The sequence below is a fragment of the Haemaphysalis longicornis genome, unplaced genomic scaffold, assembly GCF_048455015.1.
Source record: "Haemaphysalis longicornis isolate Haplotype H1 unplaced genomic scaffold, Haemaphysalis longicornis Haplotype H1 scaffold_7, whole genome shotgun sequence".
Taxonomy (NCBI): Eukaryota; Metazoa; Arthropoda; class Arachnida; order Ixodida; family Ixodidae; genus Haemaphysalis; species Haemaphysalis longicornis.
In genome coordinates this window covers 130,474,661-130,501,069 of record NW_027526422.1, presented here as the reverse complement: position 1 = coordinate 130,501,069, position 26,409 = coordinate 130,474,661, and the positions used below count along the sequence as shown (strand labels likewise).

Genomic DNA, 26,409 nt, shown 5'->3' with positions numbered 1-26,409 from the left:
AGACGTGGTCATTGTTCCGTAAAACTCTAACAAGCCCTGGTTGAATTCCGAAGCATGACCTCGCTTTGGCGGTATAAAACTGCCTCTGCAATACCTCACCTCGTTTGGTAAGCTTCTGTCGCAGTGTTTACAGTGACCATCTGAATTAAGTTGCTTTAGATAAGCTGTGAACGAAAAGTGCAACTTACTTTTGTAGCGTGGATGCTTGCACTTACAACTTATTGCCCTATGCAATAAAATCTTTCCACTTCGGGCTATCTGCCTCGCCCTCAAATTTCTACCGATGTCGAAGTTGATGAGGGGTGCAAAAGTGAGTGATCACAAAGACCGTCATTGTTGCATTCTGCGAACTATTTCTTAAGGACTACTCAGACTTCAGGCGCGCTGTTAAATCAAGATGAGGTTCCTCGCGGGATTGTCATTTGTTTTGCTATGTATACCAGTGCGTCTTCATCAGGGCAGAATGTGGTGGGTCATGGTCGCGTACCTGTGGTTGCCTGCTTGTAACTCTGTTTACTCTATTCTATTTAGAGACGTATTGCTATTCACGAAATATTCATATTAATCTATATTTCTTCGTACTTATTCAAACTTACTTATATATTGGATATTCATACCTCCTTGATCTTAAACCTTAATCCGTGCCCGTGCGTGTTTTTACCGATTTTGAGATAGTTACATGTGCTGGCAACTAAAAGTGTGTATGCTAGCATTGTCTATAAAATATCAAAGTGGTGTTGCTAAGTACGCTCAAATGAATATGCAGATAAATATCATATCAAAAAGAGCATTTTAGCCCGGTGGCCATACCTTACACACTAAACTTTTTTACACCATTTTTGGCCGAAAAGGGTGTAAAAACCTTGTCCCATGGCTAACACTCTTAAAAGGTGTTTTGGCAAAAAAAAAAAGCGTGTACGAATGAAAAAAAGGTGTTGAGCTCAACACCCTAAAATAGGGTGTTGAGCCTCACACTTTTTTTAAGGTTATGGCAAGTGCAGTGGCAATGTGAATCGGCGGAGCGCGCATCATTCAGCACAAATAGTCAATACGCACAAGTTACAGTTAGAACACAAATGAATTGAGCAAGAAAACCAACGGGATGCAAGCGATACAAAGAGTGCATACTCACTTAGTAATACATGTGCTGTTCTTGCTTTTATACCCAGCAAAGGAAAGCCCCCCGATCGAGTCGGTGGGCTTGTCGCAAAAAACAGATATATTAGCGCTAATTTTGGAAGTATGGATTTTACTGTGAGAATGTAGAAATCAACACGCGGATATGCAAAAACTTTTTAATGGTGGGGTATTTTTTGTGTTCCATAACTTACAGAATTTTGTTAAATACCAAACAAATCTTCCCTGCCACCTCAACACCCTTCAAAAGGGGTGTTCGTTATTTCAACACCCTTTTTCCCAGAAGGGCATAAAGCTACAAATTAGGGTGTTCAAAACTATAAAAAAGGCGTAAAAAAAAGGGTGTAAGAAAAAGGGTGTAAGAAAAGACCTCCAACTAAGAAAAATGGTGAAGAGACCTGCAACTGTGGAGGCATTTTGTACCTGTTTACACTGGTGGACTGAACATTTTCTACAAACGGTGGGCGTATTGTACCTCAGGATGTTCAAAGCAATATGAATTGACGTGATTTATTACCAGTGAAGCTCTTAAGGCTTGAGCTAGTTTCGGTGGCGTCAGCAAAAAATATAAAGAACTGCGGCACCTGTAAAGGGTGCACCACCGCAGATATAGGGTATTATAACAGTGAAGTCGGCTTTCGAGTTTGTTAGAGTGTGAGCACAAGGGGCGTATGCGTATGCGCACCTCTTATTGTACCATTTGAAAGTTACTAGCCTTTTTTGGATTCTAAAAGGCAAAAAAATTGGCGCAGCTTGCAGCTTGCAAGGCTGGAGAAAAAGCATAGCTGGGGAGCTTGTTTCCCCATTCGATTCCCGTGGCAACGGGGGGGGGGGGGGGGGGGGACACTAGAACAGCCTTGTCTAATTCGGTGAAACTTGGCCTCACCCCTCAGCGGCCATCCTAGCTTAGCAAGAACATTGCAAAGCTTAGCAAACATAAGAAAACTTAGCAACACCGGAAGAAACTAGGTCCTCCGCTGTTTTTTTTTGCAACTGAACACCTATTTCACACCGTTTCAGAAACCTACAGAAAGCCAAGCGTGTTGCAGTCGGTAAACACTCTGTTCCCCACACGACTATAGTTTTTTAATTTTGAGGGTTCAAATTGGTGTTTCACGTGCCAAAGCTAAGCTTGGGGCATGAGGTGCACCGCATATGAAAACGAGCGGTCATTGCATACGAGCAATAATTTTTTTCAAGCGTTTGAAAATTTCTTGCGAGTAGAGGAGTATATGAGGGGATGTCTTGTTCTATTGCTATTATGCATCCAAGCATGACCTTATTTAATGAAAAGCTGAAAACCTTTTCCACACCCTTTCAACACCCTAAGAAAAAACTAAGGGTGCTGAAGTTGATCAACGCCCTTTTTTCACACAAAAAGGCTGTAGAGCTAGGAAAAGGGGGTTGAGATTCAAGGAAAAGGGTGTAAAGGCCTCCCAACGCCCTTTTTCCACTTATGCTACATCATTTTTTGGCTAAAAGGGGGTAAAAAAGTTTAGTGTGCAGGTTACGGGGATATATCACTGGCTATGGTTCATGCCGTGCTCGAAGCAAAATATTGCACTTGTGTAAATACGTCCTTGCGGGTCGTCGTTTTCATAATTATCGTTCTTAATCTACCACAAATTTCATATCATTAAGAATACGCACCTTTATGGTTTACTGAAGAATTACGGTCGGTCATTCCGGTTGATGGGGCGAGGTTCATGATGGCAATACAATTACTGTTGGGTGACAGATTTGAGTGACAGGCTTACGGAGTGCAGATTTGGACTGACGAGCTGCATTCACTTGATCTCTTACTTCACCTCACTCCTTTATTTCCTGCCATAACCCTTCTGCTCCTTCTGGCCTCCTCGCCACTCAGTACTCAGATTCAGTTTCGTCTGGCTTTCGCAGACCACGGCACCTGTTTGGTGCGAAGTGACACTAGCGCAGTACGTAACCGTTGAAACCCTAGCAACCCATATAATACCATCGCAGTTTATGCAAATGAAGATTGCGAATATCAGTATGTTTTCTTGCGCTTTCAAGTCATTAATCTACATTTTCCTCCGAGGTTTATGGAAATAGCTCAGTTGATAATTTGCGTTAGGAATACTACTTCGTTTGCGTGCGTCGCTGAGAGCATCTTCTATACAATGAACGGTGGTTCTAACTATTCACCTGCGACCAAGCGGTATGCCCATCAGAGCTGAAGTGATATCGATAAAACTGAGAGTAATATGACCTTAGAATCTAGTAGAAAAAACTGCGAGGGGAAAGGGGGGGGGGTGAAGTTCGTTTTTCCTGGCTCGACGGTAATGCAGAGGACCACTTCGGAAGCTCCGTATTCGAATCGACATTCGAGTCAACTTACTGTCTCATAGTATTCACAAGCTTTTATAACCAAGGCCACAACAACTGGACGAATCAAGTTTTTATTGGCAATGAAGAAGTTATGTCTGAACGTAATAGAGCAACATTAGCAGGAGCCCTGGTTACGAAAAAAGGGTTCTGCAATACTTCCGGGATAGCACTCCTTTCGTGCCACGAAGCTTGAGTTGAGTAGCGCAGAGTCTGGACATCCTGGAAAAGAGTGAAGAGCTCACGACTACACCCATGACAACAACGTGCATAACAGTGACGGTGAACTTCATTTTGCAAAAGATTTACAGTCTGTCAAAATGTTTGCAGGCAACGGCGGCCGTGACCAGAGCAGGCGCGCGGCACAGCATGGGCGCTGTGGTTGCCGCTGTCCGCTGGTTGCGTGCCTGAAGACAGCGAGGGGAACTTGCATTCTTGCTTTCGTAGTCATAGAGTTTCATACTAATATACACTAGGGGAAATCTGGCGCCACGGTCTAGGGGAGCCCGCGCTTCAGCAAGGGATCCGTCATGTACCAGACAGGCACGTTCCACTTGCCCTTGGCATGGCTCATGAACAGGCTGAAAAGTTAGCTCTGGCTGCGAAAAACCAGCACCATTACTGTAGAAGGTTCATCAAATTTGTTTTATTATCTCCAAAAAGATTAATTTGTCAGTGATTATGTAGAAGCTTTATGCACGATGAACAAGAAAAAATGTTACCCTTCTTGGTTGATTTTGGCTTCGAGGCAAAAAAAGCCCTATGGCTAGCTAAGCCAAGTAGGCGAGGAACGTCGCCAGCGGCAATGGCGCCACCAACGGCGGCCCGCGACTGGAGCGACAGATTTCCCTCTAGTATATATTAGATTGAAACTCTATGTTCTTAGTGCGGCCAGCGCGATAAGGGCAGCGCAGAGCCGGTTTTCAGCGCATGCACTTCGCTTCAGCGGACACATTGATTGACGCACTTGTCGATGCAGCCACGTTACGAAAGCAAGAGTGAAAGTTCCCCTCACTCTCTTTAATCTCTTTACCCAGCCACAGCCACAGCCAAGCCTAGTGTTCGCCTCATTGTGGGACTTCGCTCTCGCCACCGCTGTCTATTTGCGCATGCAAACTTGTTTGGACTTGTTTGACAACACCCTCCCCACCCGCCCCTACTTAGGCCGAGTAGCCATGCTTATGTTAACGAAATTTCTTCATTCAATCATTTTCGTTACATCTGTGTATTTCAAATAAACCGGGTTGGTCCAGGGTTGGGGCGCCCCAGTGTTTCTATAGATATGAGGGAAGGCTATTTCAGAACCGAGCTCAGTGTTTAGTATTATTATTAAAAACTGAGTGTAATAGGCCTGTAAGAAGATCATATGACGCGGCAGTGGGAATTTTCTGCTAACGTTTGCTTTCTGGATCACAGAGAACTAGAAGAAAGGATGGGAGAAGAACACCGAGGGGCAAGCAACGGGTTCAGACCCTGCAGAATAGGAGCGATCTGAAGTCTATGGCAGCTGCCATATGCTGTGTTCATAAATAGGCTGATGATGATAATGATGATGGTAGGTCGGAGGTGAACTTCTGTTTAAGAGAAGCACACGTCATCCACTCACCCAGAAGTCGCATTGTACGCTGGAATTCGTCCCGTAGTATCTCCAGCACTTTGTCGACACCTTCTTTGCCCTGCAAATAACAACCAAATAGCGCCATACTGGAGTTGTCTGCAACATCATGGAAGTCAACAGCTTCAAAAAATGACCCCTCAGAGATGACCGACTTGAAAAAGCACAGCTCGGGATTTATAGAAAGGAAAACTACATGCGAGAATTAGTGAGTGCAACGATTTATCTGCCGTCGTGTGGAACTTGACTGATGGTTCAAAAAGCAACTGTAGCTGAAGCCACGCCAGCGGTTGCGCATTCGGTTTAGTTCCGGTTTGTTGTTGCTCTTGTACAGCAGAAGGCAAAGGGAGTTCTTAGGAACCAGCAAATACAGCGCAATGTTTGTCAGCGTGATCTGCAAACCCATGAAGGCCTAAAAACTTAATGTTCTGTATGTAACCCACCGAATAAACACACACGCCCCTTCTTCCATAAAAACTGAAGCAAAAAAGCTGAGGCAGTAACTGTCCCTGCCGAGCACGCAGTTGACAAATGCATTTGCGTTGGAAACGAGCAGTGACTTTTGCGACAAAATATAAGGTAGTATGCACCTATAGCACCCGAAGCGTACGCAGAATGCTTAGGTTTTTAGACTTTTAGACGAAGTTTTGAACGAGTAATGCGGGATGGTGACGTGTGAGAGGATGTACAGAAAACAAACGCGTTATGAGTGTCAAACGAACTTGATGGTACGTGTGAGTCTAAATCAACCAGCATAAATCCGCAGATTATCTGAATCACAGAATCTGGGGCATCCCTCGCGGTTCGGGAAGGTGTCTTCAGCACAGTGGCAATAATTATTTGTCATATTACTTAAAGCTAGCTGAAGGTAAAATGGTGCATAAATATTTTGGAGGGAATATAAATTTTGGTTCAGCATCGTGTCCCCACATATCTTCTGAAAGCTGAAATGCGCAGCACGCTTTAAAGGCTTTCAAAGTTCAGATGTTACCCAAATATGTATAGTGAGTGAAACGCGAACCCGGTAACCGTAAGAAAATTGATCAAAGTTAAGGACAAGGCCTACCTTGTAGGCTAGGCCCCAGAGTACTGGCCGTCCAACGAAAACAGCCCGAGCGCCCAAGCAAAGTGCCTTAGCCACGTCAGCACCTGTGCGGACCCCGCCATCCAGGTACACCTCCATTTGGTCGCCCACGGCGGCCACGATTTCCGGAAGAGCTTCTATCTGCAATACGTGCCGATATCGCAGAATAAAGTGTAAATTGTGGGGAAAAGTGACACCGCGGCAGAGCAGGGACTATGAAGCAATGCATAACAAGACGCCTACATTTATTGCAATCTTCTGTTGAGCATGACGCTTTTTATTGCGACAGCATTAAAAGCAACAACCATAGGCTTTGAGCATCAACCCCGAAAGCAGATTTTAGTTGCTCAGAGACAAATCCTTGACAGCCTGGCTAAGTGCAGAATAGTTTGCTGCCCCCATATTTCTATTGTCGAGAAAGCTGGAACCATTGCCATGTAATATCTTTGCGAACACGACAAATGCCTTTACGGTACAGCTTTCGAAATGACATTCAAGACCCTTGACCGAATACTCTTCCACCTCTCATGACGTCGAGCGGCTAATTGGCATGACCATCTGTAGAAGCAGTGTGGGTTACGGCGCAATATAAGACTCTGACACAATACGCGTGAAAAGATAGTCATGCACAGGCTGCTTTGATATCATGCAGCATGCACAAGTGGGGTCATGATATCTCGAAATCAATGCAGCCTTGTGCAAAGTGAACCCTTGGACAGAAGTTGACCTTAATGCTCACCCTGGAAGCCATTATTAACCAGCAGGTTTACGTCGCATTGCGATGTTCGGTGCGCCGCTGCAGCTTGAATACCGTCTCCTGATTCAAAGATTTGGTGGGCCACGTTTGTCTTCAGGAACGGTTGCTCCTTACATTGTCATGACCAATACTTATGCGTGAATTCTACTCTATGTAAAATTTTTGAACGCTTATTTAACACTCGTTAACTTTATTTCCTTGTTTCTAGGGCTTCACACGTTTGAGCAGTGCCACAACAGCCTTATATTAACCACGTTCACGCAACATCAGAATTGGTTGTTTGGCTGGTTGCATCAGCGCATGGCACATCCCCATATGGGGGATTGACCGATAAGCCATCTGCCATATTAGACTGTTGCCGAAATTATTTAGATACCAAAATAGGAAAAGGAAAGAGAAAAGGGAAAATATTTTCAGAATTTAAAAAATTACACCATCTCCCCGTGGGGAACCCTGATGAGGATGCGAAGCATCGTGGCGGTTCCGTGTGGTTCCATTGTGTTGCCGTTATGTTGAGTGATCTGGTTTTTACTAGCGCCAGAGGGAATTCCGTGTCCGGGTCCACACCGGTGGCAAAGGCACGCAAGTGCTGTTGTGTTACGGTGAGTAGGCGGTGGTTCTCGAGGCGCCGAAACTCGTCCATCATGTTCTGGTCGATGTTGTCTCTGTGGTAGAATCGGTAGTCTCCGTCAGCTTTGGTTAGGTAAAGGTTGTTGACATTGGTGCACCGGCTGAGAGCAATGTACACGCCCTCCTCTTCGCAGCTTTGTCTTCTCGTTCTTCTTCTTCTTCGGCGGTTCCCCTACGGGAAGATGACGACGGTGGTTGAACGCGAACCTATCTCGTGGTGGATTCTTTGGTTGGCCAATCCCTAGGGGCATCCTGCCACAATCAGCATCAGAGGCGCTGCGGACGGGGCTGGTTGAGCTGCAAGGCGCGTGGCGCTTCCCGCCACAGCTTTCCCACGGGAAATTCAGCATCCCCCTCTAAAGTTTTCAGTTCGTCGTTTCCGTTGACGTTCAGCTTCGCGTGCCTTCGTTGTATCAGTAGCTTGTTGACGTAGTTTGAATGAGTCAAGGACATAAGGCGCGTTCGTAGCACTTGCTCCTGTCCCGGATTTGTAGCGTAGTGGGAAGAGCACCGCGTACCTCCCGTTGCGGCCAGAGAGTCGTGAGATCGAAACCGGGCACCGCTAACTATTTCTTTTTTTTATAGTGTAGTATCGCGGAGCTGTGGGTGTAAGAAGGAGAGTTGCGCATGCGCAGTGAGCGTGTGGACGGCGCCGCCATCAACGACGGAGGACCAGGAGAGCCTAAGAAATACTCCGCATTTAAAAGTAGAGCCAGGAAAAAAAATACAAGTATATAGTGTCGGCACTTCCCGGACTAGCAGGAAACCCGACCTGTTGCCGCAGCATAAGAATGAACGCGGACAAATTTCTAGGGTGGAAGTGTGTAGTGATGGAACAGAGGAAATAGCGAGCTGAAGGTGGAACCGATTGAAGGTTGACTCTAGATGTGTGTGTCGCATTGGAAAGATGCTGCGACAATAAAAAGAAAGTGTTCTATATTTCCCGGTAAGAAAGTGTTCTATATTTCCCGGTTAATCTCAAAGGGCAATAAAAAAATGGAGCCAGGCCAAATTAATGACGGTAAAAATGTAAGGCCAGGATTTTGCATCAAAGCTTAATGATTGCTACCTCGCATATACTTGATTCACAAAACATCAGGCACGTCGCAAAGCCGCATTTGTTCTTTTCATGCTCCTTGTATGGCAAAGAGCATTTTAAACGGTCTACCACCAGAATGTCCCGAAGTTTCTGGGTAAGCCCAAGTTTTCGCAATTTAAATCTGCAAAACTTTTGTATGACAACCATACAACTTTTCAAGCCTTTTTGGCCTCGTGTGCAACACGACCGACCAAGGGTAGCCAATCGGGTAGTTCTGTTAGCGTTGTTTGCACACTTCTTTATTATCCTACGCTGTCAATTGTAGATATCCAAACATATGCTTACAAGAGTATTTGTTTGGGTGCATTGGTACATAGCGCAGTATTGAAGCGCAGCACAGGATGAGGGACAGAAATACAGAAGACCACACACAGAAGCGCTCTGTGGATTGTCTTCTGTGTTTCTATTCCCCGTCTTGTGCCGCACTTCGGTACTTCGCCATATGCTTACGACGTCATTCTCGTTATAACAGCGAAGACCAGATGAAGACAGGAGGAGAAATAAATAGTACCGAGCCTTCTGCAAGACACCGAAATAGCGGAACATCGGAATGGTATCATATGTCGCCAGTAACCGTAGCTAGTAAGGAAAGCTTGGGCCTTACAACGATGTAATGTTGATGTTAAGCACAGAAAAGATGCACAGAAAACCATAGAAAATAAAAGGTAGTGCCGACGCACCATCTAGACTTCTCAGTTTTTCTTTTCAGCACAAGCGCAACCATGCCAACTCTGACGAGCATGAATATTCTGAATCACTCACGCTTCAGTAAGCGATACGTGGAATTGCCGAATTATCGCAGTTGAGAAGTTCAAAAAAAAGTTCGACTAGTTTACTGGTAGGAACACAGTGTTGTTCTTATTTCAGGAAGCGCTCCTGTACTTGCTTTTTACTGTTATTGCTCGTGCGAGGCCTACGTTCAGAATAGCTGAGCAATTACGCAATTTGTTCCATACATGGCATCAATGGTATTCTGCGTCTGTGCGCTTTCACTCTGCAATATTGCTACTGCTGCTGTCGTTGAAAGAAAGTTTGCTTTCAAAAACGGGATCGCAATGCTGACAAGTATTTTTGAAGGTAGTTATCTTTGCTCATATTATTTTACCTTACTGAGATTAGTTGTGCTGCCAGATGGAGCGCCTGAGCCCATTGACTATATTTTGATCTCTGGAATGAGAAGTTGGTTCCCCCATCCTATTTTTTTGTTACCGAGCAAGATAGATAAATAGAGAAGCACCTAAGAGCCGCCGGACATGGGTGCACAGTTCACGCGCGGGTGGGAGTCGCTCTGATTTCGGCAACATCTGCGGCGCCGTCGCATCGCCTATGCGTGGGACACGGTGATCCGCAGCTCTGTCGAAAGAACTGCAACCATGTTCAAGGATGTGGCGGTCGTCGTCAAACGTAACCCCCAGATACTCGGGCGGCGGACCACGCTTAGCTAATTACCGCACGACACTCGCACATCCGCGTTCAAGCATCTGTTTGAGACATGTCGGTACGACATAAAACGTCCGGACCAATTACGTCTGGAGAATGCGCCATCCCTGTTCGACGGCTGTAAAGATGCGACCAGAGCGAGTTTGCATTTCACTTCTTCTTGGAATGGTTTGGCGAAAAAGGCTGGGTGAATCAGGCTCTACCTAAAATCATGAATTTATATGCCCAGCTAGTCTGCGACCACCAATCTCTGCCCGCAGCGGTGCAGGCGTGGGGCGACAAGTTCACAAAAATGCATTGGACACATACTACTGAGAGGTTACGTTGTGCTCCTCAGGCCGAACAGTGAGTGTATGATTGCAACGACACATGAACGTACCAAATGGCCGTAACTGCCAGGGAGCCGATTTTATAACGTCGCAATACCGACAACTCTCTAGCTGTATACACTTCTCGCATATAAAACCTTTAAATATCGTTTGTCTTAGCTGTTTTTATCCACCCTCAGCTATTGTCTCTGCTTCGTAAGTCAGCCACACTGGGTAACAAATACAGCAGAATTTCTTCGGTGAGCAAGCTCAGCAAAACCAATCCAAAACTATCAACAAGGCTTTATGCGATCTGCAAGTATAAAAAGCACCCTTAATAATATGCGTGAGGGCCGAGGTAAGAACAAGAAACTGTTCCGATTGAAGACAGGCAAGACACGGGATTGCCTTGAACCTGGAACGGGGGGCGCGTTAAATGCAAAGACGCCAGATAATGTGAGACGAATGCGGCATGGTTGTGAAATCAGTGTCCGCTGCATAAGAATAAATATCTACATGTAGCTTTCGTTTCAACTTGATATCGGTGAAAACTGGTCGTCGCCGTCATTTTGAGAGCTTTAAATGCATGTGTTTTCTTGTGCACAGAGGGCAACACACTTGTCGCTAACACGGTTTTTGAACTTATAGCCTTATCCTGCCCCGCCCAAAAAGATTTGAAGAAACCTACTGCGGCATTGTGAAGTTTCACCGGCCACTTTTGTCCCGAATGTTTATTTAAGAAGTTTGTGTTCGCAGTTTTCACATGTAAGTAGAGCAAGTTGAACTCGCTGTTACAGACAGATAAGTGTGTTGCGTTCTGTACACATCATAGAGGAAGCAGTGTGGACAGACATTTTACATCGATATATTTTTTTGCTGAAACTTTTATAGGCATCTATTCTTTTGGAATTGCAGGCTATTCTAAATATGTGAAAAGTACAATACAATGTTACATAGTTCAAGTTTCTAACTTGCAGGCCTCGCGTCATATTGTCCGCTAAATCCAGAAAGAAGGTATGTCACCCACCGTTGCTGGATCTCCGTCAAGTTGCCTCCCACCGTGGTTCGACACCATAATAGCTGCTGCACCATGCGCCAGGGCCTCTCGTGCCGCTTCAGCTGCGGCAACAAAGGGTGTCGGAGGAGGTTTTCTCATGGGCGTTATTTTAGCGCGTAGGCCTAAAATACTCTTAACCACGCCAACCAATTTTGGAATTGTTATCCGTGAACATACGCAGCGTGGAACCATTAAAAAATGGCCGCATATCAGCGCACTTCGCTGTAAACGTCGTTTACAGACAATAGTATTCTGCTGCATCTGCCACGTAAATGCACCTCTTGTCTCTCTCGCCCGCTTCTCACGCTCTCTCTCCCCCGTTTCGCGCTTCCCATGATAAGCACGCTTCAGGTGTGCTTAAGTCAATTTAAAGTTACACTGCTCGGGCGCCGGCTATTGGAACTTTTCGTTGCTTGGAATGCCACCACAAAGACTTCGGGCACGAGCTCTTTTTTTTGTAATTTATGGGGAAAAATATTGGTTTCAACGAGTACTTTTATTTGCTATCGCAGAACTCGAGCCGCCCTTTATTCTTAATAAAATAACACTGATGTGCTGATGTTCTGCCTGGCAGTTTTTTGGGTTTGCATCTAAACTAGAGGTGGGCGATTGGTCGATTAACCTTCCGATTAATCGAATAATGCTTTAGTCGCGATTAATTTTTTAAATCTGGTAATCGGTTGAAGTGTAGGGCGCCACGGGAGAAAGGCCTGTGGTCTTCAACCCTGTTTGCGACTCGACGTTGTTTTTTGCGTTTTTTACGTCCCACGTACCAGACTTCTCCTTTCCATCAGCGGCCGCGACCCTCAACTGCCGCATTGCCTTTGTCCAGATCGTCGCTGTCAGTTCCGTGGCGAAGGGGGAACGCCGTGCTGTTCACGCCGCGCAGCGCTGAGCAGAAAATACTGTTTTGGGTTTCGTTTAACTGAAACACCATGCTTCCGCATCGGGGAACCCTCGCAGTGGAAGTGATCGGCGGCGGCTGTTTGAAGAATTTAGGCTCTCAAAGAGTAGATTGCACAGCACCATTGTAAGCTAGCCAACGGACCCTGCGTCCCAAGATGTTTTCCCAAAAAGACCGCCCGCGACGATTCCCCTCTCACAGCGAGAAAGCTGTGCGATGCGCTTGCGGACAAAAGCAGTCGCTAGTGGGGACTCGCATGTGTCGAGACGTGACTATGCGCTGTAAATTGGCGCCTTTGAACTTTTTCGTGTCACGTGGTTTTGCGTCTCGTCAATTATTCATGGACCAGTCCGGGAACAGCGCTGCCTTTGATGCCTTCCGTGCATGCGCTTTCCTGGTTGCGCTCAGCTGCTGGTGTCATTCTCCTTTCGGTGTAAAAATGCTGCTGTGTGTTCAGGTAACTTCAACGCCATGCGAGCGTGTGTTCAGGACAGCCGGGATGACTGTCAACAAGCAAAGAAACTCGGTGGTGCCTGCAAATGTTAACAAGCTTCTTTGTCTCCGCAACTGGGTGAATTATCATTGATTGTCTAGAACGATTTATACAAACTAGCATCGACAATGTGAAAATGAAAACAACCAAAAAGAAAAAATTAAAATTCTGTGTCTTTTAAGCCTTATTCACCTAAATGAACACATCCAATTAATCGAATAATTAACCGATAAAAGGAAGCCGGTTAATCGGATTAAAATTTTTGATCGACACCTAGCCCTAATCTAAACTGACCGTGTTTAGGTCTAAAATTCAGGCCGAAATCTTTCATTGATTGGATACTTTATGACGTATGAAGTACGAAGAAGTATTAAGTGTGTGTTTTCACGCAGTTCTTCACTGTCCGATGCTTCACCACACAGTAACGTTTGATCACGTGCTCAAACGTTATAGTGATGATGCAGCATGAATACGCTACAAGAGAAGCACTCCTTATCTTGTGACGAGTGTAGAAACGCGTTTCTTTTTTGTAAGTGTTTTATTCATCGGAGAGCCTTGTGGCACTGCGGCGAGTGATTTAAAGCATGACTACACGATTCGACGCGTTCTGACCGCCGAGGTTTTGTGCCACGCCGGGCTTGCTGTAGCCATCTCCTTTCTTCGGCAAGTTACTGTATGTGCTGTCTTGCTGTTGCTCTCTGTGCTGTTGTGCACTGAATATGCTTTAAAGCTGAACTTTAGTCTTTCAAGCTCCGCTCGTTGCCATACTCACTAGACGGCGCCCCGTTCGTCCTACGCAGCGCAAAGAATCCACATTTACTGCAACGCCTCAAGTGCTGCCCTCTGCTGTCATCGTCTTTTTGGCTTTCCCCGCGCCTTTTTGCGTACACACGAACTGACCACAAAAGAATGGTGCTACTAAAAATTCGCATTTGAGGCGCGCACCATCCCTCTTTCGTATATTTGGGCCTCTCAGGGTGAATTTGCTTATGTTTGCTTCACCGAGTCACTGATTTGTGTTGATGAATGAGTTTGGCCCTCGAAATATGAAAACCCTTTTAAAAACAACGGGTAAGCTCTCTTATTGGTTATAATCATCATCATCATCATCATCATCATCACCAGCCTATCTACGCCCACTCCAGGGAAAAGGCCTCTCCCATTATTCTCCAATTATCTCGGTCCTGTGCAAACTGTGACCAATTTATCCCCGCAAGCTTCTTGATCTCATCTGCCCATCTAACTTTCTGCCGCCCCCTGCAACGCTTGCCTTACTCTGTTACCCTTAATGACCAGCGGTTATCTTGCCTTCGGATTACATGCCCTGCCCACGTCCATTTCTTCTTAATTTCTACTAATATGTCTTTAACACCAGTTTGCTCCCTGACCCACTCCGCTCTCTTCTTGTCCCTTAATGTTACACCTATCATTTTCCGCTCCATTGCCCGCTGAGTCGTTCTCAATTTAAGTTGAACCCTCTTAATGAGCCTCCAAGTTTCTGCCCCGTAGGTGAGTACCGGTAAGATGCAGCTGTCATACACTTTCTTCTTCAGCGACAATGGTAGGCTGCTATTCATTATCTGAGAATGTCTGCCATATGCACCCCACCCCATTCTGATCCTTCTAATTATCTCTGCCTCATGGTTGGGATCTGGGGTCACAACTTGGCCTAAGTAGATATATTCGCTTACCACTTCCACTGCCTCGCCACCTATCTCAAACTGCTGTGCTGTCCCGAGGTTATTGATCATTACTTTAGTTTTCTGCATATTAATTTTCAGGCCCGCGGTTCTACTCTGTTCGCCCAGTGCGGAAAGCATGCTTTGCAATTCGTCCCCCGAGTTACTTAACAAGGCAACGTCATCAGCAAATCTGAGGTTACTGAGGTATTCTCCATTAACCCTTACTCCCACCTGTTCCCAATCCAACGTTCTGAATACTTCTTGTAAGCATGCTGTGAATAACATTGGTGAGATTGTGTCTCCTTGTCTGACACCCTTCCTTATAGGTATTTTGCAGCTCTCCCTATGGAGGATGATGGTAGCTGTAGACCCGTTGTAGATATCCTCTAGTATTCTTACATAATGCTCATCTACCCCCTGGTTCCGTAATGCCTGAATGACTGCTAGGGTTTCGACCGAGTCAAATGCTTTCTCATAATCTATGAAGGCTATATATAGGGGTTCAGTATACTCAGCGCACTTTTCTATCACCTGATTGATCCTGTGAATATGGTCCACTGTTAAATAACCTTTACGGAACCCTGCTTGTTCTTTAGGTTGACTGAAATCTAAGGTTGCAGAGATTCGGTTAGCGATTACCTTGGTAAATACCTTGTAGACGACTGACAGAAAGCTGATCGGCCTATAATTTTTCAAGTCCTTCATGTTGCCTTTCTTATGGATTAGGATGATGTTCGCGTTCTTCCAAGATTCCGGTACCATTGCGGTCATTAGGCATTGCGTATACAGGTTTGCCAGTTTTTCAAGTATAATTTCTCCGCCATCCTTCAAGAGGTCTGCTGTTATCTGATCCTCACCAGGTGCTTTGCCCCCTTTCATTTCTTTCAAAGCCTTCCTTACTTCTTCGGTCGTTACTGGTGGGATGTCTATCTCCTCTGAGCTACTGTCTCGTTCGGCATTATCCTGTATGTCCCTGCTACTGTACAGATCCCTATAGAACTCCTCGGCCACTGTGACTATTTTATCCCTATTTGTGATGACATTGCCTTGCTTATCCTTAAGTGCATACATCTGATTTTTCTCCACGCCAAGACGTCTCTTCACTGCTTTCAGGCTACCTCCGTTCTTTACAGCGTATTCGATCCTCTCCATATTATACTTCCGTATGTCAGCTGTCTTACGCTTATTGATTAACTTCGACAGCTCGGCTAGTTCTATTCTGTCAGCTGCGGTAGAGATTCTCATGGTTTGCCGTTTCCTGATTAGATCTTTCGTCTCCTGTGAAAGTTTACCAGTATCCTGTCTAGCCATAGTGCCCCCGACTTCTACTGCACACTCCGTGATAATGCGTGTAAGGTTGTCGCTGGCTTCCTGTGTCGTAAGCTCGGCTTCCTCGTTAAGGGCAGAATATCGGTTCTGCAGTGCGATCCTGAATTCTTCTACTTTACGTCTTACTGTTAGCTCATTTATCGGCTTCTTTCGTACTAGCTTGTTGCGGTCCCTCCTCAAATCTAGCCTAATTCGAGATCTTACCATACGGTGGTCACTACACCTTACCCTTCCGAGCACTTCCACATCCTGCACGACGATAGGGTTATCGCATAATATGAGGTCTATTTCATTTTTGTGCTCCCCATCCGGCCTCCTCCAGGTCCACTTCCGACTCTCCCGTTTACAGAAGGTATTCATTATGCGTAGGTTATTCCGTTCTGCAAACTCAACTAGTAGGTCCCCCCTGCTATTTCAACAGCCCAGACCATAGTTCCCAACTGCCTTGTCTCCAGCCTGATTCTTGCCTACTTTAGCATTGAAGTCCCCCATAACTACGGTATACTGTGTTTTTACTTTAGCCATTGCCGATTCCACATCTTCATAGAAGCGTTCCACTACTTGGTCGTCGTGGCTGGATGTGGGCGCGTAGCCCTGCACCACCTTGAGCTTGTACCTCTTATTGAGCCTGATTACAAGACCTGCTGCCCTTTCGTTAATGCTATAGTATTCATCTATGTTGCCAGCTATGCTTTTATTGACCAGAAGTCCCACTCCCAGCTCTCTTCTGTCCTGTAGACCCCGGTAACATAGGACGTGTCCATTTCTCAGCACCGTAAAGGCTTTGCCTGCCCTCCTAACCTCGCTAAGCCCTATTGCATCCCATTTAATGCCCTCTAATTCCTCGAACAACACCTCGAGACTTGCTTCGCTAGATAAGGTTCGCGCGTTAAACTTTGCCAGGTTCAGATTTCATTGGCGGCCTGTCCGGATCCAGGGATTCTTAGCACCCTCTGCTGCGTCACAGGTCTGACCGCCGCCGTGGTCAGTTGCTTCGCAGCCGCTGGGGACTGAGGGCCGAGGGTTAACTGGCGTATTCATGGGAGGTTGTGGCCTTTACTACACCAGGGTGGCCAATCCTGCTCTGGTGAGGGAGTGCATTACCGGCAATGGTCGCCGGGGTCAGGCCGCACCCCAAGCCCCTTTGTGCAATTCCATCAATACGCGGATTTTTTTTTTAATCCGGTGGGAATTGTCCGGCACCGGGATTCGAACCACGGTCCTTCTGCACGCGAGGCGGGTGTTCTACCTCTACGCCATCGCTGCATCTCTTCACGAGCCAACTCATCATCACCAGCCAACTTAAATGAACACGCATTTTTGCTTGTACCATGGCATTTCAACTGCCCCGAAATTTTCTCAGCTCATACCTCCATTGAGATACCGATCTTCTACTTTGAATTCGGTCTCTAGCAAGGGAGTTCTTTACCATGATGACGCACGGGCTGGCAATTCGCCGCATCATGCTTACCCACAATTCTTGTTCATAGTTTTTGGCATCTTTAGTTAATGGGGCAGTTCACTGTATCAGCAGTGGAGAGGTTCGAAAGTTCGGTGCCGTTACATCCGGTGGACTACCCACTTAAACAGCCTGTGCTGGACCGCTTTTGATTTAGTAACCGGCATCTTCAGGTAATAGTTGGGCATCAAGTTATAGCGCATCCGATTGCTGCTCCGAGGATGTAAATGCATGATGTCTGACAAAGGCTGGTCCTTACCAAACAAGATGGGCAAGCACCGATAAAGTTGTGGTATGACAGTAAAGACATCCGGGTAGGGGAAAGGTGTGGTGTATACAACTTGCGGTGTGCTTCTGGTGTATAGACAGCATTTGCGAGACATTTGTTAGTGACTTCGTCTATGCGTGGAAGAGGTAGGCAGCCAGATGGGGTTTTTCTTTTCGTTCATTGAACTTAGACTTTAGAAGCTCCCCTCCCATACTATTCTTCCATCGAGACCAGCGCGGAAGATCATTTTGCACTAGAAGTGTTGTACTGCTACAACTTGCTCGTAGTTTGAGCGATGATGCATTCCACCCAAGGTCCCCACCCGCCCTAATGCCACAGTCTCCCTTTCTATCCAGAAACATTGCTTTTATTCTTCATCTTTAAATGGCCTGTTCGGTCGACGAAAGTTTTTTGGAGGCGCTTAGTATGTCTCTAAGTGTTTGAACTGTCAACCGTTACTGGGTGGCGCATTGCTTGTATTCTCTTCTTTTCAGTGACACGGCTACCCTCGTGTACATTACTTCAGAGTGTTCTCCGAATGCTTGCCTGCTTATGGAACTCTACGCCTGATATTTTCATCATTGTCGGAATGGGCACTGGCAAGCATTCCGAAAGTTATATTTACGCACCTCGTCCAGCATTTCCTTGGCCAAGCTAAAGTGGCACTCTCTGCACGTGTAAATATTACTACTTTAGAACATTTATATTTATGTTTGTCGGAACGACTTAAAATTCTAAGTAGAGACCCTGAAGAAACCTATGCAGGTCCTCTTCCGATCTACTGTACAATGAAATGTACTCAACAGATGTTGAGGTGCTGAAATATTCTCCATTTGCAAGCATCCTTGGTATCTGCCATTAAAGCTACCTAAATACCACATACACATGCCCTGAGCAGTTTAGGGGAGATGGTGCCGCTCGCCTGTCGCCCTTTGTATAATAGAGAACTTCCAAATGTTCTGGCGAAGCGTTATTGTTCCGAAACATTCCTTGTATAGGATGACGTGGGCACGTCTTGCGTCTTCTCTACTTTCTGCTCGTTCAATGTTTCTGTAGCTGCACAAGTTTGTATTGAATGAAAGTTTTTTTGTAATTTTATATGTAATTCAAAGAGGCATATTATAGCCCGTGCATTTCTGCATTACCACCTAACTGTATGCCCTCCGGGCAGGGCAGGACACGGACACCCCAACTCCGGCACTCACATATAAAGAAATTACGAACGAATACAAAGACGAGCGGCGTACCCTCCCCGAGCCACACCGCACCGTGTCCATGGAGCAACAGACAATACTCCGGCGCATCCAGGCGGGGTTACTAGCCGACCCCGTTCTGTTGCATGCATTTTACCCTGAACACGAGGGCTACCGCTGCCCATTCTGTAAAACAAACAGCGGCACGCTCGCACACATACTGGCGGAGTGCACTGAACTCAAGGCCACTATATCCCCCACCCTCCCTCCACCCCCCCTACCCCACTCCACGAGCGATGGGAGACCTTGCGGTCAAGCCCCGCCCTGCCGACCCAGCTCGCGCTGACGGCCAGGGGCCAGGAGCTGCTGGCCCAATACGGTTCCCGCGACCTGGGAACCGCTTCGTGTGGCGTCTGAAAACGCCTCGAGCTCAAATAAAGTTACTACTGCTACTACTATAGAATCTATTATTAAGTAGCTTTCATAAACTCAGCCTCTTCACCCGGTTCTTCAAAATCTAGGATTACACTTGTGCAGCTTACTAAAATTTTGGTAAGCAACTTTTATGAAACAGAGAGAACACTGAATGATTTGTCCTTCGTATTGTCACTGGACACATAGGTGGACAATGCCCCATTGAGCCATGACCCACCAGCAAAGACGACGAGGAATAGCCTGGCGCGCACCTTGCTCCGCTTCTTCCCCCCCCCCCATGGTCGACATCATGTAAAATTTAAGTACGCTGTTTCACCATGTCGTGATTCGTCTAACTTGTTGCCTTCTCATTCATGCGCTTAGATGGCGCCTTTCCCATTTTGAAGTATGATTTGTGGTGTCATGATGCACAGGACCATTTTTTCCCAGATATTCAAAAGAGAGAAAGAACAGCTGATTGAAAGCGCGTAATTGTAAGAGCTGTGGAGCCCAGGGATGGTACAAGAAAGGCGGCCTTCCCTCGCTGATTAGGAACTATGACGGGCGTATGTGCATTTCTGCTCCAGTGGAGGACGTACACCTGGATTTCTCATCTCCTACTTACTGGTGACCTCTGGTGAGTGTGGATTAATGTAGCCGCCCCGGTCTTGAGGACCCACAAGACGACGGGTCTTGCTGAGTTGCACGGCGCACGCTCAACACGACGTGCAAAGATGGGTAAGTTTGGATCTGGAAATGGGGCTACACACGAGCTTACTAAGGAGCCCCTGGCTCTGCCGTGACCTTAGGGATTAACTATTTTCGGTGTTTATACGCGGACAGGTGTGTCATCAGCAGAAGGTGGCAAAACCATCTTTGCCTAGGAGGGCCCGAAGGTGAAGCCTCGCGGCTTCTGCTTCTCGTGGGAGCACTGAAACGCAGATGAGCCTCCTCGGCACCAAAACGCTTGTGAAACATCGCACCACTGCTGCACGTACAGTGCAATAATAGCAGACCACCATGCGTAGGTAACATTGGCCTGGAGACAATGCAGAGCGTCCTTTTCGTAGCAGTAATTTTAAAGGTTCCATGCGGGGCTACGCTGGGCTCTGTGGCGTGGCACTGTGGTGGGCCCCTTATTAACTTTGACCTCGTGGGGATCTCGAGATGATACGGAATCTCGACACACAGGTGTCTTCACTTTTTGCCTCCGGCTGAAAACATCCCCTACGGCCGCCGATCAAACCCGGCTGCTTGGGTTAAGCAACACGACGCGTAAGCCGTACTGCCGCCGCGTCGAGAAGAACACGCGTCTTTTGCACTTGTCCATCCCACGCTGTTGTGCGGCAGAAACCCGTGTTAGGGTAGCGGCAGCTGCAGACCGCAGATGACCTCTTACAAAATCGGAATCCGCCATGCTGCCCCGATGAGACAGAAAGCATTTCGTGGCGTCGTCGATGAGACGATCTCAATACTCGCATCATCCTCACCAGCAACCCCAACATCCTCCTGCTGCTGCCGCCTAGCTGAACCTTTTCCGCCTTCATACGCCCGACGTGACAGCACCCGTTTCAAGAGGCAGAACTTGCCTTGCATCCCACCCTATCCTGGACAAACCATTTCTCTCACAGAGGCTTTGGTTTATCGAGGATCAACATTGTACCCATCTTGCAACAGCCAAGCACTCGATTGTGACGGTGAGTGTTATTGTGCTTGGACATTTCAAATTTACTGTAAATGTGGCATGCTCCATCTCTCATCCAAATGTCTATGTTATAAGAGGGCAATAATTGATTTCATTACTTTTTGGAATGATGGTGACAACCGGGATAAAAGTTAGCATTTTTAGCACTGAACACGACGTACTCGCCAAATTGGCTTTTCTCGGTGGAATGCAAACACTTCTTAGACGACCTTGCAGGAAGGCCCGGCATTCTTACATGCGTATTGCCAGAAGTAACACGTAAGCAACGTCCAATCTACCTGTGAGAATTCCCTTGACGACAATCGGCAGCTCAGTGATGTTGCGTAGCCATCGGACGTCCTCCCAGGTAGCGCTTGGTGAGAACACGTTCCCCACGAAGTCCTCGCTACGTGTGTCGAAGGTGAAGGTCTTTCCCGGGGATGAAGTCTCGAGGTTGGCAAAGCTATGGCCAGAAAGTGAACAAGAAGCCCTTGTAACACTTTTAAACTAATTTTACAATAATTTTTGGATTGGGTGTTTGTGCTTCTATTATAAACAGCGTATATTCGTTGCGTTTTTTCGGGACTCACAACGAAGAAAACGAGATGCAACGACAGCGAGCCCTCCTAGCCCAAAACCAACCTAATGTTGTCATGGTGGCATGTCAGCAGTAGCAGTGGTTAGAATTTGAAAAGGTTCCCACACGAAATATTTTAAACTGCACACCGCCAACATGCCGTAGGGAAACAATCAGCCTGTATTGTTAGATTTCAGTTGCGCTGACGCTGTGCCGGCTAGGGCCGGAATGAGTGCAACTGCGTTGTTGAAAGGTACTCGTATTGAGTGTCACGGTACATATAAAAGAAGTAGAATGACACAGATACCATCGAATATGATTTCTAAGTTAGGGAATAGTGACCTTACTTAAATGTATTTGTCTGCGTACTATGTTTGGATCACCGAAGACCAACGTATGCACCAGTCAAACTCCGGAGACATCCTGCTTCGCAGTTTTTAATCATGACACCCACATAATCATATATTGCTTCATGATTTCTGAGTGAGTTCTTAAGTGAACTTTTTCAATAAGTAAGGCTAATAATTTTGGAGAGGCAGTGAAGGAGTCGATGGAACAGGAAGATTTACAGAGCGGTTATTATCACTGGAAATTGATTTCGGTACGCAAGGTGGTCTGGATGCTTCTATTTTTTGTTACTAATCTACAGCTTTGGTCGCCTCCAGACATGAGCAATGTAGGCTTTCTTATAGCGCAAGCCAATCTTAGTTACTTTCAATGAAGGGTATTTCCTGTTGAACTATTAACATTAATCTTTGTGATCAAATTCGCGCGCCTCTTTTAAGAAGCGTCCTTACACAGCCATAGTAGTGCGCAAAACGTTTGAAATCAATGCTGGTCGCTTGGATGATGACTTTTGGCGCCGTGATACTGAGAGACCATCCATGATGTGGTGTACCAGAAGTGGGAGAATTCTTTAATACAGATGCCCTCGCTGGAGAGATTCGATTTTACAGCTTGTAGGGTATGTGAGGGCGATGATGAATGCCTAGCATGAGTGAGTTCCTACTTAAGGTTGAGTTAGTTGCTCTCCCATCGAAAATATTTGAGGAGTTAGGCTCTGAAGGTACAAAAAAGAACATTAAGAGTGTGTTACATATCCTAACAAAGCCCAACTCGCGTTGCTTACGGATGCTTTGTAAGCGCGCTAAATGCTGTTGATGCTAAAAATACGGGGTTTCTGCTCTTCAGTAGCCTCAAAAAAAGTTTACTTTTGTATGTGCCAAAGTTATCAGTATTATTCGATAGCTCGTAGCTTCCAGATGTGTCAAATGTGTTCCTAGAAGCAGCGTAAGAGAGAGAGAGAGAAGAAACATTTATTAGAGCAGACGGTGGTGGTTGAGACGTCACTCGGTGGGGTGGGTTCACCTCAGTCCAGGTACCCTTGGGCCTTGGCTGCAGCCCTGGCACGGGTGACCAGAAAGATCTGGTCAGCGTGACGGGAGCTGGTCAGCAGGCCCTCCCACTGCTCTGGGGAAGGTCTGGGATTGGGGGCAAGCGATGGGGTGTTTTGACAGGCCCACACCATGTGGTAGGTAGTATAAGAGAGGGGCAGAATTGGCAGGTGAGGGTGTATTGGGTAGGGGAGATAGCGTGGAGGATGGGTGCGTTGTAATATGTGTTTGTTTGTAATCGACGCCAGATGACTGCTTCCTCCTTGGTTAGTTGAGGGTGAGGTTGAGGCAAAGTGAGGCGAACGTTGCGATAATGGTGCAGGATGTCGTGGTAGCGTGATGGAACAGCGGGAGTTGGAGGAGGCTGGACCGTAGGTTCTGTTCCTGAGGGAAATGCCCGGTGTGGAAGGGCGCGGGCAGCGGCGTGAGCCGCCTCATTTCCCTCGAGGGACGAGTGGCCAGGGGTCCAGACGATGTACAGGTCGGGGAGGGGATTGATTGAGGCGAGAATGCAAATGCAGGAAGTGAGATGCGTCCACGTTGAATGTTACGGCAGGCTTGCTGGGAATCTGTTATTATTGTAAGGTATTCGGAGCCAGTTGTAGCGGCGATGGCTATGGCAATTTCTTCGGCAGTGGTGGTTGATGTCGAGAGAGTTGTGAGGGAGGTGAGAAGTGTGCCTTCTGAGTTTACAACCGCCAGAGCATGAGCCTGGCGTGTGGGGTAGAGGGCGGCGTCGGTGTAGCGAGTATCGGGATGAAAGTGGAATTGTGAACGCAGATGCTTAACCCGGGAGAGCCTTCTACCTTGGTTGAATTCTGGGTGCATATTGTTAGGAATTTTGGATACAGTAATGTGGGACCGGATTGAAGATGGAATGCGCTGAAGGGCTTGTGAAGCAGGTGGGGTCGGGTATCCGAGAACCTGGAGGACGTGTCGGCCGGTGCTGGTAAGGAGGAGTCTGGTGAGTTGGCTGTTGCGTTGAGCTTCCAGGAGTTCTTCGAGGGTGTTGTGGATTCCGAGTTGGAAGAAACGACAGGTAGAGGTTTGAGCGGGGAGGCCAAGTCCAATTTTGAAAGCTTTTCGAATTAGTATATCGACTTTCTCCCGTTCTCTGGGTTTAAGGGCGATGTATGGGGTGGAATATGTGATGCGACTAATTAAAAGTGCTTGAATTAGTCGTATTGTATCGTCTTCTTTGAGGCCCTGACGTTGGTTTGTGATGCGCTTGATGAGATGGGTAAGTTGGGTGACAGTGGCTTGAAGGTGGAGCGCCAGTGTAATCAGCGTGGCAGAAATGAGAGGTATTGCTGTCGGTACCAAAAAGGGTGGTCTTGAGCTCTTTTAGTAGCTGATCATTCGAATGGGGATAGTTGTTAAGAAGACGGCGGACGTGATTGTGGGTGGCAGCTTTGGCAGGTTTCGAGCCAAGAAGACTACGGAGGAGGTGCCACGTGCGTTTACTGCTGAGTGTTCCTTGGAGCTGGTCGCAAAAGGTAGCCCAGTTTTGTTTGTGAAGGGTGTGCGCGTAGATAGCAGCTTCTTGGGTCAGGGCAGCAATTCGACGTTTCAGGGATCTATTATATTTCTGCCTCCGCCATCTACGAACGAGGCCGCGGCAAGCCTCCCATAGATGGAGAAGATGGGAGTCAACTGAGGGATTCTCCACCGTCAGAGGAATTGTCTTGGAATGCTTCTTGACAGCCGTGATTAATTGCGAAGTCCATTCTTCTAGGTTGGTGATAGTGTCTTGAAAGGGTTCAGGATCTTTACGAAAGGATTCCCAGTCGGTGAGTGTGGCTTGACCGATGCGAGGTTTGAGGGTGAGGCGGGGTATAGTGATACAGATAATATGATGATCGCTGCCCAATGTGTCGTCAAGACACTGCCATTCCAGGTAGGAAATATTATGTGAAAAGGTGAGGTCGGGGTTCGTATCTCGTGATACACTGTTGCCCAGCCGTGTAGGGGTGGTAAGGTCGTTGCAGAGAGTGAGAACGTGCTGCTGTGTGGCGTTGAGTAAGGTTGCCCCTTTTTTGGTTGCGTGATGATAGCCCCATGCTGGGTGCGGAGCGTTGAAGTCACCTAAAACAATGAGAGGAGCGGTACGAGAGGTGCGAATTGCGTTGTGGATGAGGTGGTCGATGGTGGTGAGGGAGTGCGTTGGAGGGCTGTAGATGTTGAGAATGAACAGGCTTGTGCTCTTCGGGTGGGAGGGAAGAATTTCCAGAAAGGTATGAGCGATGGGCGATGCAATGTCGTGTAGTTGGGCGGCGAGAGTCTTGGATACGAGCGTGGCGGTGCGGTGACTCGGATCTTGAGTGTAAGCTTCGTAGCCTCTGAGTTTTGGTGAAGGGGTGTCCGATTCTTGTAGGACCAAAATGTCAGGTTGGTGTTGCTGAGTATAATGGCCGAGTTGAAAGCGTTTGCTGAGGAAAGAGCGGCAATTCCATTGGAAGATTGTAACAGTGGAGGCGTTAGTCATCTGGAAGGGGGGTTATAGAGGCAAGTTGCTCGTCGCTGCTCTGATCGATTTTAGGCTTTTTGGGGTTTTGGGGTTGTTCGAGTTCAAGGCAATCGAGACGGAGATGAAGTGATTCAAGCATCTGGCCGATAGAGGAGTGAGACTGCTCTAGGGCTGTGATTCGGGCTGTGATAGTTTCTCCGAGCTGGACGATTGATTTGGTAGTTGTGGCTAGTGCTTGGTTCACTTCTACAAGAGCTACTTGTATCTTCCTATCTATGAGCGCCGAAATATCTTCAGCAGTGATGATGGGTGGGGGAGGAGGAGCTGACGGGGATGAGGGCGCAGATTGTTCAACCCGAACATGATCTTCGTGCTGGCAAACGCGATCGCTACTGCGAGTGCGTGATTCTTGTTCAAGGGCTTCTATGCGTCGGAGGAGCATCGCGTTTTGGTTGCGTAGTTCTGTGAGGAGGCCATCGATGGCGGACGAAGATGAGGTGGCAGGTGTGGTGTGTGTGTCGACGGTAGTGTGGGTACGAGTGCTTGATGGCGTGGGTTTCGGAAGGGGAGGAAAATGTTGAGCAGTGGGAGCGCTACGAACGGCCTGTGACCAGCTCACCGGTTTGGTAGTTCGAGCCTGATTTGTTGTGTCCGGAAGCTTGCTATTGTAGGTCGAGACTGGTGGCTGCATTGGATGTTTCCGCTTGACCACGGGCAGCGTTGGAATCAGGCGTTGGGGGCAGTCCTTGGAAGCGGTGATGTGGGGAAGGTCACACAGCTTGCAATTTGGTGAGCATCGATGGTCATCGGTGGGATTGGGAGTTCCGCAGCCGGGACAGACTTGTTGGTCGGGGTGTGGGCAGACGTCCTGCCGATGGCCGACGTCTCCGCACAGTCGGCAGAACTGAACAGTTCTTCGAAACGGGCGGCAGCGGTAGATGAGACTGCCGACTTTTACATAAAAGGGGACGTGCGGGCCTTGAAATGTCAGGAGGGCTGACGTGGTTTGACCCAACATGCGTGAGTGAAGAAGGCGAGGTTCATTAGCTATGAGGAGGTCCGGGAGGTTCTC

At 47.2% G+C, this 26,409-nt stretch overlaps 2 protein-coding genes across 2 annotated transcripts in view; both read right to left on the bottom strand.

The window, feature by feature from the left end:
* The window catches only part of LOC144146984 (2-Hydroxyacid oxidase 1-like), a 430,316-nt gene that overhangs the window by 241,196 nt on the left and 162,711 nt on the right, over positions 1 to 26,409 (bottom strand). The gene's annotated exons all lie outside the window — the stretch shown is intronic.
* LOC144146985 (2-Hydroxyacid oxidase 1-like) overlaps positions 3,550 to 26,409 on the bottom strand; it is a 45,991-nt gene continuing 23,131 nt past the window's right edge. The window contains exons 5-9 of the mRNA XM_077678981.1: positions 21,199 to 21,362; positions 11,444 to 11,535; positions 6,165 to 6,323; positions 5,090 to 5,159; positions 3,550 to 3,705 (exon numbers count right to left, since the gene is read on the bottom strand). Coding sequence (XP_077535107.1) covers positions 3,602 to 3,705; positions 5,090 to 5,159; positions 6,165 to 6,323; positions 11,444 to 11,535; positions 21,199 to 21,362 — 589 coding nt within the window. The 3' untranslated portion in view covers positions 3,550 to 3,601. The remainder of the gene's footprint in view (positions 3,706 to 5,089; positions 5,160 to 6,164; positions 6,324 to 11,443; positions 11,536 to 21,198; positions 21,363 to 26,409) is intronic.